General features: G+C 47.1%; 4 protein-coding genes across 5 annotated transcripts; all 4 read right to left on the bottom strand.

Moving 5' to 3' along the window:
- Window positions 1–153: 153 nt before the first annotated feature.
- Window positions 154–1,549, bottom strand: LOC101752717. Its single transcript, XM_004969329.2, has 2 exons — window positions 1,324–1,549; window positions 154–1,186 (listed from the first exon to the last, which is right to left on the bottom strand). The coding sequence occupies exons 1-2, from the start codon at window positions 1,424–1,426 to the stop codon at window positions 435–437; spliced, it is 855 nt and encodes a 284-aa protein (XP_004969386.1). The 5' UTR covers window positions 1,427–1,549; the 3' UTR covers window positions 154–434.
- An 884-nt stretch (window positions 1,550–2,433) lies between these two features.
- LOC101786866 (mitochondrial outer membrane protein porin 3) lies at window positions 2,434–4,768 on the bottom strand. The gene is made up of 6 exons (XM_004969328.4): window positions 4,567–4,768; window positions 4,379–4,446; window positions 3,683–3,793; window positions 3,459–3,548; window positions 3,140–3,348; window positions 2,434–3,019 (listed from the first exon to the last, which is right to left on the bottom strand). The coding sequence occupies exons 1-6, from the start codon at window positions 4,607–4,609 to the stop codon at window positions 2,713–2,715; spliced, it is 828 nt and encodes a 275-aa protein (XP_004969385.1). The 5' UTR covers window positions 4,610–4,768; the 3' UTR covers window positions 2,434–2,712.
- A 653-nt stretch (window positions 4,769–5,421) lies between these two features.
- Window positions 5,422–7,464, bottom strand: LOC101777335 (hypersensitive-induced response protein 1). The gene is given in 5 exon segments (XM_012846020.1): window positions 5,422–5,767; window positions 5,769–5,961; window positions 6,064–6,274; window positions 7,189–7,339; window positions 7,451–7,464. Coding segments are annotated over 5 exon segments (915 nt in total).
- Window positions 7,465–8,600: 1,136 nt separating this feature from the next.
- Window positions 8,601–13,508, bottom strand: LOC101786474 (probable serine/threonine-protein kinase PIX7). Of its 2 annotated transcripts, none has more exons than XM_004969327.4 (6): window positions 13,068–13,508; window positions 11,417–11,760; window positions 11,184–11,319; window positions 10,374–10,510; window positions 10,167–10,290; window positions 8,601–9,487 (listed from the first exon to the last, which is right to left on the bottom strand). In XM_004969327.4, the coding sequence occupies exons 1-6, from the start codon at window positions 13,267–13,269 to the stop codon at window positions 8,979–8,981; spliced, it is 1,452 nt and encodes a 483-aa protein (XP_004969384.1). In that variant the 5' UTR covers window positions 13,270–13,508; the 3' UTR covers window positions 8,601–8,978. The 2 variants fall into 2 exon arrangements, with proteins under 2 accessions (XP_004969384.1, XP_022682740.1); XM_022827005.1 differs by lacking the exon at window positions 13,068–13,508 and adding an exon at window positions 12,256–12,442.
- Between the last annotated feature and the right edge of the window lie 1,565 nt (window positions 13,509–15,073).

Below are 15,073 nucleotides of genomic sequence, written 5' to 3'. Positions count from 1 at the left end.
ACTTGCTACTTCAAGTGGGATATGTACCATGTCAGGTGTATAATTTGAGATAAAAAAAATCAAAGATGTAAATAAAAATTAAATTATTTTTATGTTTAAATGTTCTTGGGTACAAGTTTCCGAAAGAAGAACAGAGATAAAGGACAAACCGAGTGCACGTTGGTAAAGATTTTCAGTGTAAACTCGTTCACTAGTTGATGGAAGATCAACATTCAGCAGTACATGTAGATGTCTCCTTGTCACAATTACACTTGTATATCTACAAGTACAGCGATGCTACGTACACATCTCATCTCACCCGTGGCGTGATCGATCTTGTGCAACGCACACGAAGAATGAAGAAGGCTTGAAGCCCCGCAAATGATTTTACCCGACGTGCTCGATCTCTCTGTCGTTTGATCATCCATCACTATGTTCGTGGATGGTTTGATCGATTAGCTCCTGGAGAAGAGCTTGTGGGAGACGAAGACGCCGAGCGTGAAGGCGGCGACGGCCGTGGCGATCACCTCCTTCTTCTTGCTGACCGCGTCGGCCAGCTTGAGCCCCTCCTCCACCGCGCGCTCCTTCCAGTGCTCGCACTGTCTCTCCCGCTCCGCCTTGGCCTTGGCCTCCGCCACCCTCGCCCGCGCCGCCTCGATCCTGCGCGCGGCCTCGCGGGCGACCTTCTCCCTTTGCTCGGCCCTCGCCTTCTCGTCCTGGTCGTCTCGATGACCTCCCGGCCTCGCCTTCTCGGTCGCATGCGGCGGCGCCGCCGCCACGGGCTTGGCCTTCTCGTCTTCCTCCTTGCCTCTCGCCGTCAAGCTCGCCGCCTTCCCCGCCTCGACCCTCGCCTTCTCCGTCTCCGCGTCACGGCCAGCCTGGGACGACGCCGCCTTGTCCTCGTGGCCAGCTGGCTTACCGCCGTCGGCCTCCTCCTTGGCCTGCGTCGATGGAGGAGGCAACGGCCCCGCGGCGGCGGGCTGTTGCTGCTCCTGCTGCAGCTTGGGCACTTTGAGCGTGAGCAATGTGCCGTCGAAGCGGCCGGAGACGGCGTCGAGGTTGGCCGTGCTGGGCAGCTGGAACGCCTTGTGGAGCCGCACCGCCTTACTGCCCTCGCCGCCGGCGCCGGGCGTGGGCTTGCGGTGGCCGATGACGGTGAGCCGGCCCTCGCCGTCCACGTGCACCCGGAAATCCTCCTTCTTGAACTCTTTGGAATTGATTCAAATTCAAACAAACAAGAAGATACGCAAAGTAGCAGAGAGTTAGCACCATTTTGAAGTTTGAACATGTGCAGGCGTCAGCTGCCATCGAGAAAATACACAGGCACGTCTGCACCGTACGCACCTGGGAGGTTTAGGCGGAGGAGGTAGCTGTCGCCGTCGTCGAGCCACTCGTAGACGGGATCCACGTTGTCGGCCGCCGCTGGTGCTTGCCTGCTCGCCGCCATTATCGCCGGTGGCCGCGATGGGATCGTCGGCGCCGCCGCGCGTGTTCTTGTGCAGGCACGTTGATCGCGTTGAGCTTGGTAGCTAAGTCAGTGCACCGTGGCCGTGAGACCGATGAGCCGAAGCAGTTAGTAGGTGCCTCATATAACGGATCGGAGTAGTGTAGGCATAGTATTGTAGCCGCTCACGCATTCCAAGCTTTTTCCTGAGGGCACGACAAGTTTTTTCTTTCTAGCTTCCCAAATGTTTGGGTGAAGGCTGGGGATAGGGATCTCCGCTCGCCTCTCTATGGATCGACATGTATATGCGCTTTCGGCGCGCGGCACGGCAACTCAGCTAACTGCTTCACTACAACGTTATCATCGTGCCGTACGTCAGGTGCTCCGCGATTGTTCTCGAGAGCGGGATGATCTCCTGTGTAATCATTTATCACCATGGATTAGATTAAATGGGGTCAGCCATTTGGTGGTTACTGGTTAGGCTTAATCAATTTGACTTCATCCTTTGAGTCGTTCAAGTTACTCTTCCTGATTCAAATTACAGGTCATTTTAACTTTTTTAGATTTATAGACTTTGCTATGCATTTAAATATACCATATGTCTAGATCTAGGAAACCAGTACTACGGTGGAGTTTAACAAAAACTAGGTATTTAGAGATTTTTTGGTTTCTCCTTGTACTAGTTGATTTTTAAGTTCAATTTTTGTGGGATAGCGATCATCTATTAGAGCCTATGTTACAAAAATGCTTCATGAATTTTATTGATTATATCTGTACATTTTCATATTTCAGTGTTTCAGTAAATATAACATATGCTCCCAAATCCCAATCTACTCCTTGAAGCATCCTTGGAATGTTTGTAGGGAGCAGATTTAGCTATAGTTCTTAAACAAGGACACAACATTCTTTTACCCACAATAAAGCTTGGGAATATAATTACATCGTATGCGGAGATTTTCATCTACCCTTATTATCCACAGACATCCAAGCACATGAATGGCATCAGGAGATCAACAAATGAACATATAAATGAATGCTAAGTAATCACCATCACATCTGACAAGCTTAACAATCCGTCACGATCACCAGAAATTATTAACAGAAGGTGCTGAGAATCAAAACATAAGGTCAATCCTAATATTTGCCTATGGAACAGATCATGGAGGGAAAATAATATAATTCGAGATCAAAATGATGCCACAAAGATGACTTTGGGCCATGTTTTTCCATGTTATTCCAATCCACTGAAACTGAAAAGGAAAATCCTGAAGCCCAAAACATCTGGTGTTTCAGTGCTTGAGCACCACGGACAAACCAACTTTCGTGCTCTTCTCAATTGCCTTGGTGTCAACCTCACCAGAGATGGTGATGAACGACTTGGGGCGCCATTCATGCTGGACAAGGGCACTGGCCATGCCATAGTTGTTGAAGCGTGCCTTTACGGTGGTGTGGGGATCCAACGAATGCTGAGAACCAAAGATCAGCGTGCTCTCATTTCTTGAGAAGCTGTGTGACAGCTCAGCCCCGACAGCAGTGCCTGAATGATGCTTTACCAAGTGGTAGTAGGATGCAACCATGGTATCACCATGGTTATTCCTGACGAAGAGTTTCATGATTATTTACCACAGTAAAATTGAAGACATGGTAAGACTAATGTTTCACTAAGTACAGTGAGTCGATTAGCATATAGTAGATGACCAAAGAAACGATACTCACAAATGGAGGGAAGCAATGAGATCTGGATTGGTAAGGCTCAGGGCCGCATTGTACTTGGTGAAATTGCTAGTCGCCGTATCAAATGAAACATCAACACCAACTGAGAGTTCTTTGCTTCCAAAGACACCAGAAAGGTTAACCATAGGGTTGGAATTGAGCCCAACACTTGCATTCACACCAGCATATTCATGTAAGTATTGGAGTTCAAGCTGATAAGACAGACAAAAAGAGGATTAATTATTTTAGCTTACTGGCCACCATGTTGTATAACAGTTTAGACAATGACAATTGATTTGATCCTTAGAATTCCAGAACATACCTTCCCTGATCTCTGGTCTGGAACAACCAAGCTGAGAATCGATTTGAGCCCTGGTGTTCCAAACTCATCCACAGTGATTGTTGTCAAAAGCTGGAAGATACAAAATCCAACTCTCAGAAAATATTATAAATTCACAATGAGGCATTAAACACAGTTCAATAAATAACATCAAATTAGAAACATGGCTCCTGTAAAAAAGGGAGAAGCACAGCACTGCAGCTTACATCTGACTCTGAGTTTGCTTTGACATCAACTGTCAACTTCTTGTTCTTAATCTGGGTGTGAAGCTCGCCAAAGAGGGACTCATTTTTCCTTGTTCCTGCGGCTGTGATTGCCTGTATGTAAAATCAAGATCATCACCAGAGAGCAAAAACTGCAAGTACAATATGAAGATACACTGATCCAATACTGTATTCTGGTCCTCCATCCTTCTACTTCAAAAACAGTCCCTAACTCTAACGCATTTACTAAAGTAATGCTGCATAGTGGATTAGTGGAAAGAAAAAAAAAATACATTACAGGAAAACATTTGGGAGGGAGACGGAAAATGATGATCTGGCAACCGCAGAATCACAGTAATTATGTGACTTCAGATCCTGCACGTTCACCATCCAATCTAGAAAACAGATCGCAAGCATTGTGAATGACACCCTTTTTTTACAGGAATAAACAGTGATTGTACGCAACAGTAAACAGTGATCGGTTGCGGGACGACTATGCCCAGAGAATCAACAAGAGCGACCGATTCGATCGCCCAATCAGGAATGGGCGTCGAGGTTCCAATCAATTTGGAATCGGACAGCCATACACTCCACTAACCCCTACGTCACGAAATTGCCGGATCGTTGCGGGGAGGCGCGTACGGGAGAGGAGAAGAGGGTGGTTGATTGGGATTTAGGCGTGAGGGAGAGAGCACTCACGACGCCGTGGGGGGAGCAGGTGGTGACGGAGAACTTCTGGTGCGTGTTGTAGTCCTTGTACAGCAGATCTGCGGGGACAAAGGGAAACCACACGCGTCAGGTCAGGATCAGGCGGGTTCTCGGGCAGCGAAGAACACGGACAACAGGAATATAGAATCGGGAGCAGAGGAGGAGGAGGCGTGCGGGACCTCTGGTCTTCTTGCCGATGTCGGTGTAGAGACCTGGTGCCATGGCAGCGGCGGAGGCGGCGGCGACGGCGAGAAGGGGAGACGGGTGGTACGGAGGGGCGAGGGGGAGAGATGGCAGCGGCGGAGGCGGCGACCAGTTAAAATGGAGCCGCTGCGGATCTTGCTTCTCTTTTCTGATTTCCCGTGGGTTTTGGTTTCTTTTCTTTCTTTCTTTTTTTTTTTTGTTTTCGTGTCGCGTCGTGCTTCGTGGGGAGCAAACAGCGGAGGCGGGCAGCTGGGCCAGGCTGACTCTGGGACCCACATCCAGGTCACCGTGGGATGCTCTCCGAGTCTCCGGGCGGCAGCTGTCGCTTCGCTTGCACGTGGATCACGGAATGGTGGTTGCGGCGACCATGGGCTTTTGTTGGGCCTGAAAACGGTGCAGGCCGGCTAGCAATTTTCTTTAGCGGAAGCGGCGGTCTGATGAATTTTGATATTTTGTAAGGAAAGCTAACTTCTCTGGGTGTTTTTCCTTCTCTTTCTAAATTATCGCTTTTTGTGTGCAAACTAATCGAAAGTTTCATGTGTTTTAAATTCATCACGTAGGATTTCAATTGTGGACGTTTTTCGTAACGATTTTGAATTCTACGATGAACATATGCACACCTCAAAGGCTCAAAGAATATACATTTCGCTAGTGAAGGTTCATGCTCAACACAAAGGTAGCTAGAAGAAATGAACAATCTAAAGCATACAGATAGTCGCATCTCCGATACATATACATGCAGTACAAGAACATACAAAGGGTGTGGACACTGGACAGGCAAGCAGGCACGGGCGCACGGCGGGCTGGTGGATGGTGGGCATGGTGGAGGATCACCTGGCTACGGCGCCGCCGCCGGGGGCGTGCGTGGCGGCCTGGAGCACGCCGTCGCGTACCTGCGCGGCGACGTCGTGCACGGCAGCGGGGCCGTGCGGGATGAACACGGTGGCGGCGCGCGACGTGCCGCCGATGTCCCTGATGGTGTCGAAGTACTGCGTGGCGAGGACCATGTCCATGACGGCCTTCTCGTCGGGCACGAAGCGGCGGAGCCCCTCGACGATGGCCTGCCGCTGTCGCGCGACGCCGACGCCCGCCAGGTACTTGGACTCGGCCTCCCCCTCGGCGCGCTTCACCTGCTGGACCTTCTCGGCCTCGGCGCGCTCCGCCGCCGCCACGCGCCGCCGCGTTGATGTCGTTCATGGCGCGCTTCAGCACCTCGTCGGGCTCGATGTCCACGATGAGCGTCTGCACGATCTCGTAGCCGTACGTGTCCATGGCCTTGGCCAGCTCCTCCTCCACCGCCCGCGCCACCTTCGTTCTTCTGCTCGAACACACCTGGTCCAGGTTCATGTTCGGCACGCTCGCCCGGATCACTGAGATCATTTACTTGCTCTCGGTACACATCATCCATCACAAGAACACACGCATACAGAATGGAAAGAAATATTTGCTCAATCAATTGATCGATTACCGACCGTCGAAGACGTAGGACTGGATCTGCTCCCGGGCGTTGCTGAGGCGGTAGAAGGCGTCGTAGGCCCTGTCGGCCAGGGCGCGGTACTGCACGGAGGCGACGACGGTGACGAAGACGTTGTCCTTGCTCTTGGTCTCGCAGCGGACGTCGAGCTGCTGGACGCGGAGGGAGAGGTAGCCGGCGACCCTCCGGCCGACGCACCAGGCATACCACTTTGCCCAATAAAGCAAGTACTTCTATTTAGCCCCTCTCGAAAAGCTCCAAGAAAGAGTTTTTTTTTATCTCGCAGAACCACATACGAGTTTCTAAAAGAGATGCTTTAAAAATGTTATGTTTGGTCTTTATTTTTGGTTTATCTCGCAGTACTTTATGTTTCTCGAAATTTTATCTCGCAGTACTTTATGTTTGGTTTTTGTTTTAAACTTGCAAATGATATTGCCTGTGGAACTGGTTCTCAGGGTGGATGACTAGGTCACAGCGTCATATACTCATATGTTGTAGTTAGTGGCAGATGATAGAATAAAATTAAGGTGCGGAGAAGCTAATAGAACACGCAATTAAGTAAGATGCAAAATCAAAGTGGTATATACACATGCAATTCGCTACCAAGTGCCAACTACTCCCTCCGTCCCAAATTATAGGTCGTTTTGACTTTATTAGATTCATAAACTTTATTATGCACTTAGACATACCCTATGTCTAGATGCATAATAATATCTATGTATCTAGAAAAGTCAAAACGACCTATAATTTGAAACGGAGGGAGTACATATATAACATATATATGGAAATGATCTAGCATAGAACATAGCTAAATTAGTTGCAGCACATACCTCTCATTTTGGGCTTGGCCTTGCCATTCCGATCCGTCTTCAGTGGTCGTCCTGCACCCCTGCTTATGCAGCACACATAAACGTTGACATAACACACACCATTACTATTGTGTATTGTTAGAAAACTAGACATATTTTAATTCCAAAAATTAACAAATTAATCATGATAAACTGTAGTGATCTTATGACAACATGATATGTGCATGCGTTCAAGTTTGATCTCCTATTAAACAAGAACATAAGAACCAGAAAAAGTTCAGAATGAACCCTGGGGCGGATCCGTTGCCGGGGACATTGGATGCGTAGTCATCAACTGGTTCAGGCATGCTAAACGGTTGACCTTGCTTGAAGTAGCCGTACGAAGCAGATGCATGGAGATGTCCACAGTGCAGTCCCCGTGAACGACCTTTCTGGATGTAGCAGAAAGTGTCGTACAGCGGTCTTCTGTAAGTAGTCGTACAACGAACAGTCGCGTAGTCATAAACTCCCTAAAAATCTTGTTTGCACACCTATCCCGAGCAGGATCACGAAGGCGGGGAGGTTCCGGAGGCTTACTCACGCAAACCCATGTGCGCGTAGAGCTTTGCGCTGGATGAAGAGTAACAACAGCATCAAAACAATGGAGGGAGAAGAGAGATCTCCTAAGCAGGAGTATTTGAGAGCGTTCAGGTATTTTCGCACGTGTAAGAATAAGAGGAGATGCCTCTCTTATATAGGTTACAAGAGGTGAGGTTTATCGAATCTGGACATCATAATATGATGAAAGTTACTAGTAATTGACGGGATTGACGGGATAATGGTCATCAAGCATTAGTAACTTTCAGCACTTTATTGGTTGTTTTAATTGAGTGAGTCAATTCTCATAAACAACAATAATCACCTCTCCTCAACTTCCTATACAAAATTGATCAATTAGTAACTCTTAGCATTTATCGTGGGGTTTTTAATTCTTATTTGATTAATTAAAATAAATAGGTCTAACCTAATTAATCTAACATGTATTGTGTATCCAACACTAGTTGAACGAGGCACACAATGACAAAAGCACCGAAACATTAACCTTGCTGGAGCTTAATATCAGATAGTGTGTCCTGCACAGCTGGACTGAAACTGGTTCCGAAGATTTCCCACCACGTTGCTTAGGGGCTCTTTGCGCATGTTATGGGCCTGTTGTGGGCTTGTGGCCTGCCTTGCCACAAGCCCGGAAGCGGCACATTCGCGATGGGTTTCTTGGGCAGCCCATGGCGTCCGGAGTCCGTGATCCGTGAGTAGCTTAGCTTCACCTGTCGGTTGTCGCTCTCTCTCGCTCTGCCATGGCGCCGTCACCAACCGCGCATTTCTCGCTCAGCAACCACAGTCACAGTGGATTACTAGGTTGCCGCCACTGCCAGCTCCTGACCGAGTGTAGTGAACATTTCTTTTTTTTAGATGCTCTAGTGTATTGAGCACGACCGGTTGCATCGCATTGCATAAACATCACCACAGCATCAACCAAACGAACTGTAAATGTCACAGGTAATGGAAGCCATAACCGTGCACGATTACGAATTTACGATCCGGCAAATGTGTACCAGCACCTGAAAGCGAGCTCTGTCACCCCCATCAATGGCACATGCATGTGCCTTAGCCGAGCATGAGCAGATGAGCTGCTGCCATCAAGCACGCATTATGGAAATATGATGGCGACGACCGACTCCGCCGCCGATGATCTTTCATCCGTTGCCTCCTTTTTACCTTTTTCTCCACATGGCAACTAATTACAAAGCGACCGACAGTTTGAATAAACAGATCAGAGAGCTAAGCATCTGCTGCCTGATCATTGTTTGAGAGACGACCAAAACCCTGTTTAATCCCACCTTCCGGGTCAAGGTATCAAGAGTTTTTGTAAACATAGGACAGCTAAAATCTAGGCAATAACAAGAAAAACTTTTCACACCACCAATCGTCGTCGCTGCTTTATCCACAGCTTAGGGAGCTGAGATGCCATGGATGGTACAGCACGGCAGGTCCCATCAATCTTCCAGTTCTGGATGGAACGCAGGTCTTGAAATCGATCATGGTGGCAAGATAAGCACCATGAGTTTCACTGCCTCTTGCCATCAGGCCTTGGGGACTGGCGGTACGGGGAAGCATGCGGACCATATGAGAGGCTTCTTAGTGGCTGCTGCCCGTTCCGTGCAAAGGTGCTCTGCGCCTTCATGCTTTGACTGCCTTGTGGGCTGGCAAGGGCTGTGCGCCGCTCATGTTGCATGGACTGGAAGAAGTAGGAAGTGCTGGCCATGTCCTTGAGGTTCTGGAGAGGCTTCAGGACCTCCACCACTTGGCTCATCAGAGGCCTGGCCTTGGGGTCACGGCTGAGGCAGGCGTGGGCCAGCTGAGCCGTCTTCTGAGCGCCTTTTATCGAGAAGTTCCCATCCAAATGGGGATCTACAAGCTTGTAAAATCGGCGTCGTTCCCCGAGATAGGGCCGCGCCCATTCAACTAGGTTATGTTCCCCATTTGGTCTGTTCTTGTCCATTGACCTTCTACCGGTCATCATCTCTAGTAGCACCACACCAAAGCTATATACGTCACTCTTTGATGTCAGATGACCTGGACGAGAAACAAACTTATAAGCAGTAGGAAATACAAAGAAAATTTATAGGCGCCTAAACAATAGAATCTAGCCTAACTAGCAGCTAAAAATAAAAAGGAACAACTTCAGTCTAGCGCAAACATATGTGCATGTGTCACACACAAAATTTTAGTGTGTCGCACACATAACTTCAGTGTATTAGAACGCATTCAAGCTTGCAACACATGCAGACACACACAGACACAACTTCAGCCTGCCACGCACACATGCACACTCATGCTTGCCTTTGTGTGCCATACACAACTTCAGTCTACCATGCTTGCCACAACTTCAGTCTACCATGCTTGCCTGTCTGTGCAATACACATCTTCAGTCTACCCTGCACACACGCACATACGAAAGCACATGTGCATGTGTTCAGGTTTTTACTGAAGCTATGTGTGTGCGCGCGCGTGCGCACATGTCCATGTCTGTGTTGTGTGTCACACACACAACTTCAGTGCACACATGTCCATGTGTCACACACACAAGTTCAGACCTATGGAATAGAATGCATTTAAGTTTACAGCAGTTTAGCACATTATTTTGACAAAATATATAGTTGGCTGACATGTTTTACAAAACAACAGATACCACATGAAAAAGTTACTGCAACTTTGAAGATAGATTAAGCAATATTACAATTGATCAACGCACCTGTCATTACATATTCAGGTGCAGCATATCCATAGGTTCCCATGACTCTAGTTGATACATGAGTCTTATCACCCTCAGGACCATCTTTAGCAAGTCCAAAATCAGAGAGTTTCGCGTTATAGTCCTGAAAGAGCATGTTTAAGAAATAGGCAAATGCAATTGTATGAGCGAATATTTATTAGCCAACATTTCAATATAATTGCTTACCGCATCTAAAAGAATATTGGATGTTTTGAAATCCCGATATATTACTGGTCTTTCGGCTTCTTCATGAAGAAAAGCAAGGCCTTTGGCAGCACCAAGAGCAATTTTCATTCTAATAGCCCATGGGAGAGGCAACGACTCTATTCAGTACAAAATTGCACAAAAGAAATGTTATTAAATGGGTATCCGATGGTTCAAGACAGAATTATCACAAAACAAATCAGCTTAACGTTGCTCAAATTTGTGCACATAAACATATCTTCTTAGCTAAATAGCAGCCAACGAAAATTCATCCGTAAGAGGGAACTAGTGGAAAGTCGAACCCTAACCTATTTCTGAGAGACAATGGAAAATGGGAAACATGTAAGACCACCTACAGCCCTTATTGATGTTTAAAGTGTAAAACAAAGCACAAGGTGAGAAACAACATAAACACACCTAAGTCACTTCCTCATGAATTCTTATATATCAACCAAGATCCAAATGCTAGTACATGCTACAAAAAGACTATTACATATAATCCACTGGCCAATAAAATTACTCACAAATAGTGTGGAAAGTTCATTACAAACAATCCACTGGTCAGTTAAAGTGCATGTGCCACTTATGTTGACCAAAACCAAAGTGCTCATGCCACAAGTGTTAACCAAAACAAAAGTGCTTGTGCCACATGTTAAAAGTATTGCACAATTGATATCACCACACAACAGAAATGTTAGCAACTTAGCATGGCTTAACCAATAGAAAGGACAAATAGATAACAGAGCAAATATGTACATAAAACTAATAAAGGTCAGATTAAAAGATACTTACTTCTAAAAAGATGATTCTCCAAACTTCCACGGGGCATAAATTCATATACGAGCAACCTCTGGTCATCTTCAATGCAGTAACCGACCAATTTCACTAGGTGTGGATGCTGAAGGTTTCCAAGAAAATCAACTTCTGCCTGTGAACAGACAATGATAATTTGCTTAATAATGCATTAACAGACAACTGAACGATGTTTTCTTCAACACCGTATACCAAGGAAAGACAAAACATACCACCCACTCTTTATGCCCCTGAAGCCCATCATGGTTGAGTGTCTTGACAGCAACAGTCAATCCAGTGCCTGGCTTAACAGGAGCAGTTCCATTCTCCTCAATCCACCCTTTAAAGACACAGCCAAAACCTCCCTCACCAAGAAGACTCTCAGGTCGGAAGTTTCTCGTGGCACACTTCAGTTCATTAAAAGTAAATCTACGCAGTTGGAAAGCTAGTTTAAGCTCCTCTCCAACTATGGAAGAAGGTGAGATACTTCCGGTGTTACTGGTTGTTGTGGAACAAGAGGCTGGTGGGACTGATTGGTCTTGGCAGTCTTTGCAGCCATCAATCGCTGGTTTGCTTTCTGCACATGTAGATATAGTATCCATTAGGTGATAAACCCCTCACATAATTTAAACATGACAATGATGAGTAAGAGCACGGTTGCTCTGGAAACTTTTACTGTCTAATAAAAACTTCAACTCATAAACCTGAGGATCTGAATCCATATCACCAGGCCCAAAGTCCAAATGGAGTACAAATAGTTAATAGTAACAAAATGAACACCCACATTTTTCATCAACAAACAAGCAAGTCTGGAATGAGTTAACCCCATGCACAATTCAAGAGTAAGATTCTGCATTCCATTTTTTGCATTGGACACCATGGCATGTTTTAAGTTTTCTGTCCTCAGCTTGGACTTGATGGATTCCATATGCATAGCTATCAACATTGCTTGCTGAAGAATGATTTAATGTTGTTACATTACATCTGATATTTGAGTTAGTGTAACATAAACTGTTTGATGTGTCTCAGTACAAACTACTAAGCTTATGGCCTAACGAAACAATGAGAGCACCTGCTAATTTAAGTTTCCCATCCATGACCAAGGTATCCACCTTGAGAGTTTCACTTGTCACTCCAGTCAAAGGCATTCATTTGTCCACATTCCAAATGCGCTCAACTGTAACGGAAATTGTTCACTCCTGTCAGAAAAGGGCTCCTGTCTATTTGATTACATTTACGGCCAAACAAGTGCCCGCAAATGCAACCAATTGTACACATCTACGAACAAACGAACCAAAAAAGGACAGATGTTACATTTAACCCAATTCAAGCATTCCGCGCGCTCCCACCAACATCAACCCAGCTTTCAGCAACCAACAAGGTCTACTCTCGCAGGAGCCCCACCTCACGCCTATCGACCCATGCCCATCAATGGCAGCACACCAGCTCATAGACAAGAGCACACAGCAGGCAGCACATATCACATCATCTTATCTACCAAGTAGCAAAAGCAAAACAGAACCATATCATCCGGGCAACCCACCCGACACCAACCACTCTGTCCAGCTCTCAGCGTCACACGGTTAAGTTGTACCACCCACCAGAGACATTAGTGCTCACCAACACACATCCAATTCCAATCATGCAATCCCATGGTCCCATCGACATCAACTCAACCCAGAAAGAAATTGGCAAGACAAGCCATGCGTCCACCATCTCTCTCGGAACTCCGAATCGCTCGTGCAGAATTCCGTGGCCGCCACCGTGCACACAGGCAGGCAAGCAAGCATGCCGCGGTAGCTTGCGAGAGTGGAACGAAGCAGGAGACCTAAGCGACCGAGCGAGCACGGGGAAGCTGAGAGGAAACAAGAGCATTTTCCTTACCCCCGCCGCCGCCGCTGGTGGAGGAGTCGACCTTGGCGCGCGACGACATGCAGCCGCGGAGGCGCGGGAAGCGGATCCAGCATCCGGTCACCGGCGCCGCGTCCTCCACCACCACCGCCGCCGCCTTAGCCTTAGCCTTCCCCGTCCCCTTCCGCTTCCCGTCCTTCTCCCCGCGCCGCTTCCCCTCCTGCTGCCTCCCCATCGCCTCACTCCCCCTCCTCCAGAACCAAGCAAACACCCGCAGGCCGCAGCGTCCCCCCACACCGAGATAGGCCCTCTCGTCAGCGCGGCGGAATGGGAAGCCGCCGCCCGCGGCCCCTGGCGGCGAGCGCGTGGGCAGGCATTGCGCGGCGCGGCGAGCGGAGCGGGGCGGGGATGGAATGGAGTGGAAGCGAGTGTGAAGTGGGGAGCGGGTAGGGGAAAAGGGGGAGGATTCGGGCAGGCCGGGCAGGGGCGTGGGAATTTGGCACGGACTGAACGGGACGGGACTAGACTGCCTGCGTGAAGGACGCAGAAGAGAGCGGCCGTTTTGGCGTTTTTGCAGAACGGACCCCTCTAGAGTCTCCGTATTTCCCTGCGAAATGACTGCTACCGGTGGGTGTTTGTATACTTCGAATATGGCATGTATCATTTGGCATCGACTGGCGGTGCCATGGTGCCATTTTTGCAAAAAAATAGTTAGAGGAAGGCACCAAGAGTTTTCATAAGATGAATACTCAGGGTTATGCTTCTTTTACCGCCAATAGGAACCTCTTACACGAGAGATGGTGATGCACAAACGAAGGCATTTAGGCCATGTTCAAGATTTTGCGTACAAGGATCTGAAATAGAGAATGGAGAGACTATGGATTCCATACGCTGTAAAAGTTGAGGATGTATAAAGATTTGAAGAGGCACACCTCATTCACTGAATAAGTGCTCTTGGACGATTTTCTTTTCATTTCCCCTCTCATGACGCTTTTCTACGAGGCATTTATATGAGAGGTAGGAGAAAATCATGTAGTGTGTCAATATTATCCAAATATGGAGGTGCTAATGTATAGCATCTTCAAGTTCCAAGAATCCAACGCCACGTAGGATATAACAAATGTCCCATCATCCTTTCAGATGTAGCTGTTGGTGTGTCCTTGTGTGATATCTACCCAATATACTTTTAAGAACACAACATTATGAGTCTGATTGGTTGTCTTCCCTAGCAAGCTAGACTCGCACTAGGGAGCCAGGCCCTGCGGGTGCAAATGCTTCATATTTGGTTGCTTGCTCCATTCCAGCCAGGCCACAGGGAGATATTGATTGGTTGCATGAATGCATACAGAATTCAAATTGGAGATGCAAGATGAGTTTGTTTGGTTGCCTGAATGCATCATGTTCCAGTTACCTCTTGAATGCATAGGGTGATGTTACCAGCAGCATGTCCATGAGGTAAAATAACAGTTTGTCACAAGTCTAACATTACATACATTTCCAAAGTAAAAACACAATTATTATAGCTTGAACTAAAATTACTGCAGCTTCTAATAACAACGTGACATCTTTAAAATCTCAAGAAACCTTCTTCCCCTTAGGTTTAGCTGTAGGAGGTACCTCTTTTGCTTCAAATTTTCTACCATAAAATGCTGCCATGGCTTCTTCTTTTGTCTTGTATGTTTTTTAGCACACTCCCCTGAAGCCGCTGACTTGATCATGGCAAGCCTCCCAGCTGGAGAAAACTCCAGTTTGGCGGCCAACAGTTACCACATACCATGACATATCTGGACAGTAAAGAGAGAAAACACAGTATCATTGACCAAATAAGAAGTTGAGAATACTATAGTTTGTTCAACCTAGGTTCATTGGCAATGGACACATGAAACCAATTTGAGATGTAATCAGCAAGCAAAAGGAGCATGGTTGACAACAATGTCAAATGGTGAACATATACCATCATCGGCAAAGGACATATATGCTCAGAAAATGTAACATATAGCATCATTGGCAAATGATATATATGCTCAGAAAAATCACAG

The sequence above is a fragment of the Setaria italica genome, chromosome V (genome assembly GCF_000263155.2).
Source record: "Setaria italica strain Yugu1 chromosome V, Setaria_italica_v2.0, whole genome shotgun sequence".
Lineage (NCBI taxonomy): Eukaryota > Viridiplantae > Streptophyta > Magnoliopsida > Poales > Poaceae > Setaria > Setaria italica.
This window is presented reverse-complemented; position numbering and strand designations above follow the sequence as displayed.

Coding starts and splice junctions, on each gene's coding strand:
- LOC101752717 (XM_004969329.2), bottom strand. CDS start 1,426: ATGGCGGCGAGCAGGCAAGCACCAGCGGCGGCCGACAACGTGGATCCC. Junction 1,187..1,323: donor CCTCCGCCTAAACCTCCCAG/GTGCGTACGGTG, acceptor TCAATTCCAAAG/AGTTCAAGAAGGAGGATTTC.
- LOC101786474 (XM_004969327.4), bottom strand. CDS start 13,269: ATGGGGAGGCAGCAGGAGGGGAAGCGGCGCGGGGAGAAGGACGGGAAG. Junction 10,511..11,183: donor GGAGAATCATCTTTTTAGAA/GTAAGTATCTTT, acceptor TGTACTGAATAG/AGTCGTTGCCTCTCCCATGG. Junction 9,488..10,166: donor ACCTGAATATGTAATGACAG/GTGCGTTGATCA, acceptor TTTCTCGTCCAG/GTCATCTGACATCAAAGAGT.
- LOC101786866 (XM_004969328.4), bottom strand. CDS start 4,609: ATGGCACCAGGTCTCTACACCGACATCGGCAAGAAGACCAGAG. Junction 4,447..4,566: donor CATCGGCAAGAAGACCAGAG/GTCCCGCACGCC, acceptor TTGTCCCCGCAG/ATCTGCTGTACAAGGACTAC. Junction 3,020..3,139: donor CTCATTGCTTCCCTCCATTT/GTGAGTATCGTT, acceptor ACTCTTCGTCAG/GAATAACCATGGTGATACCA.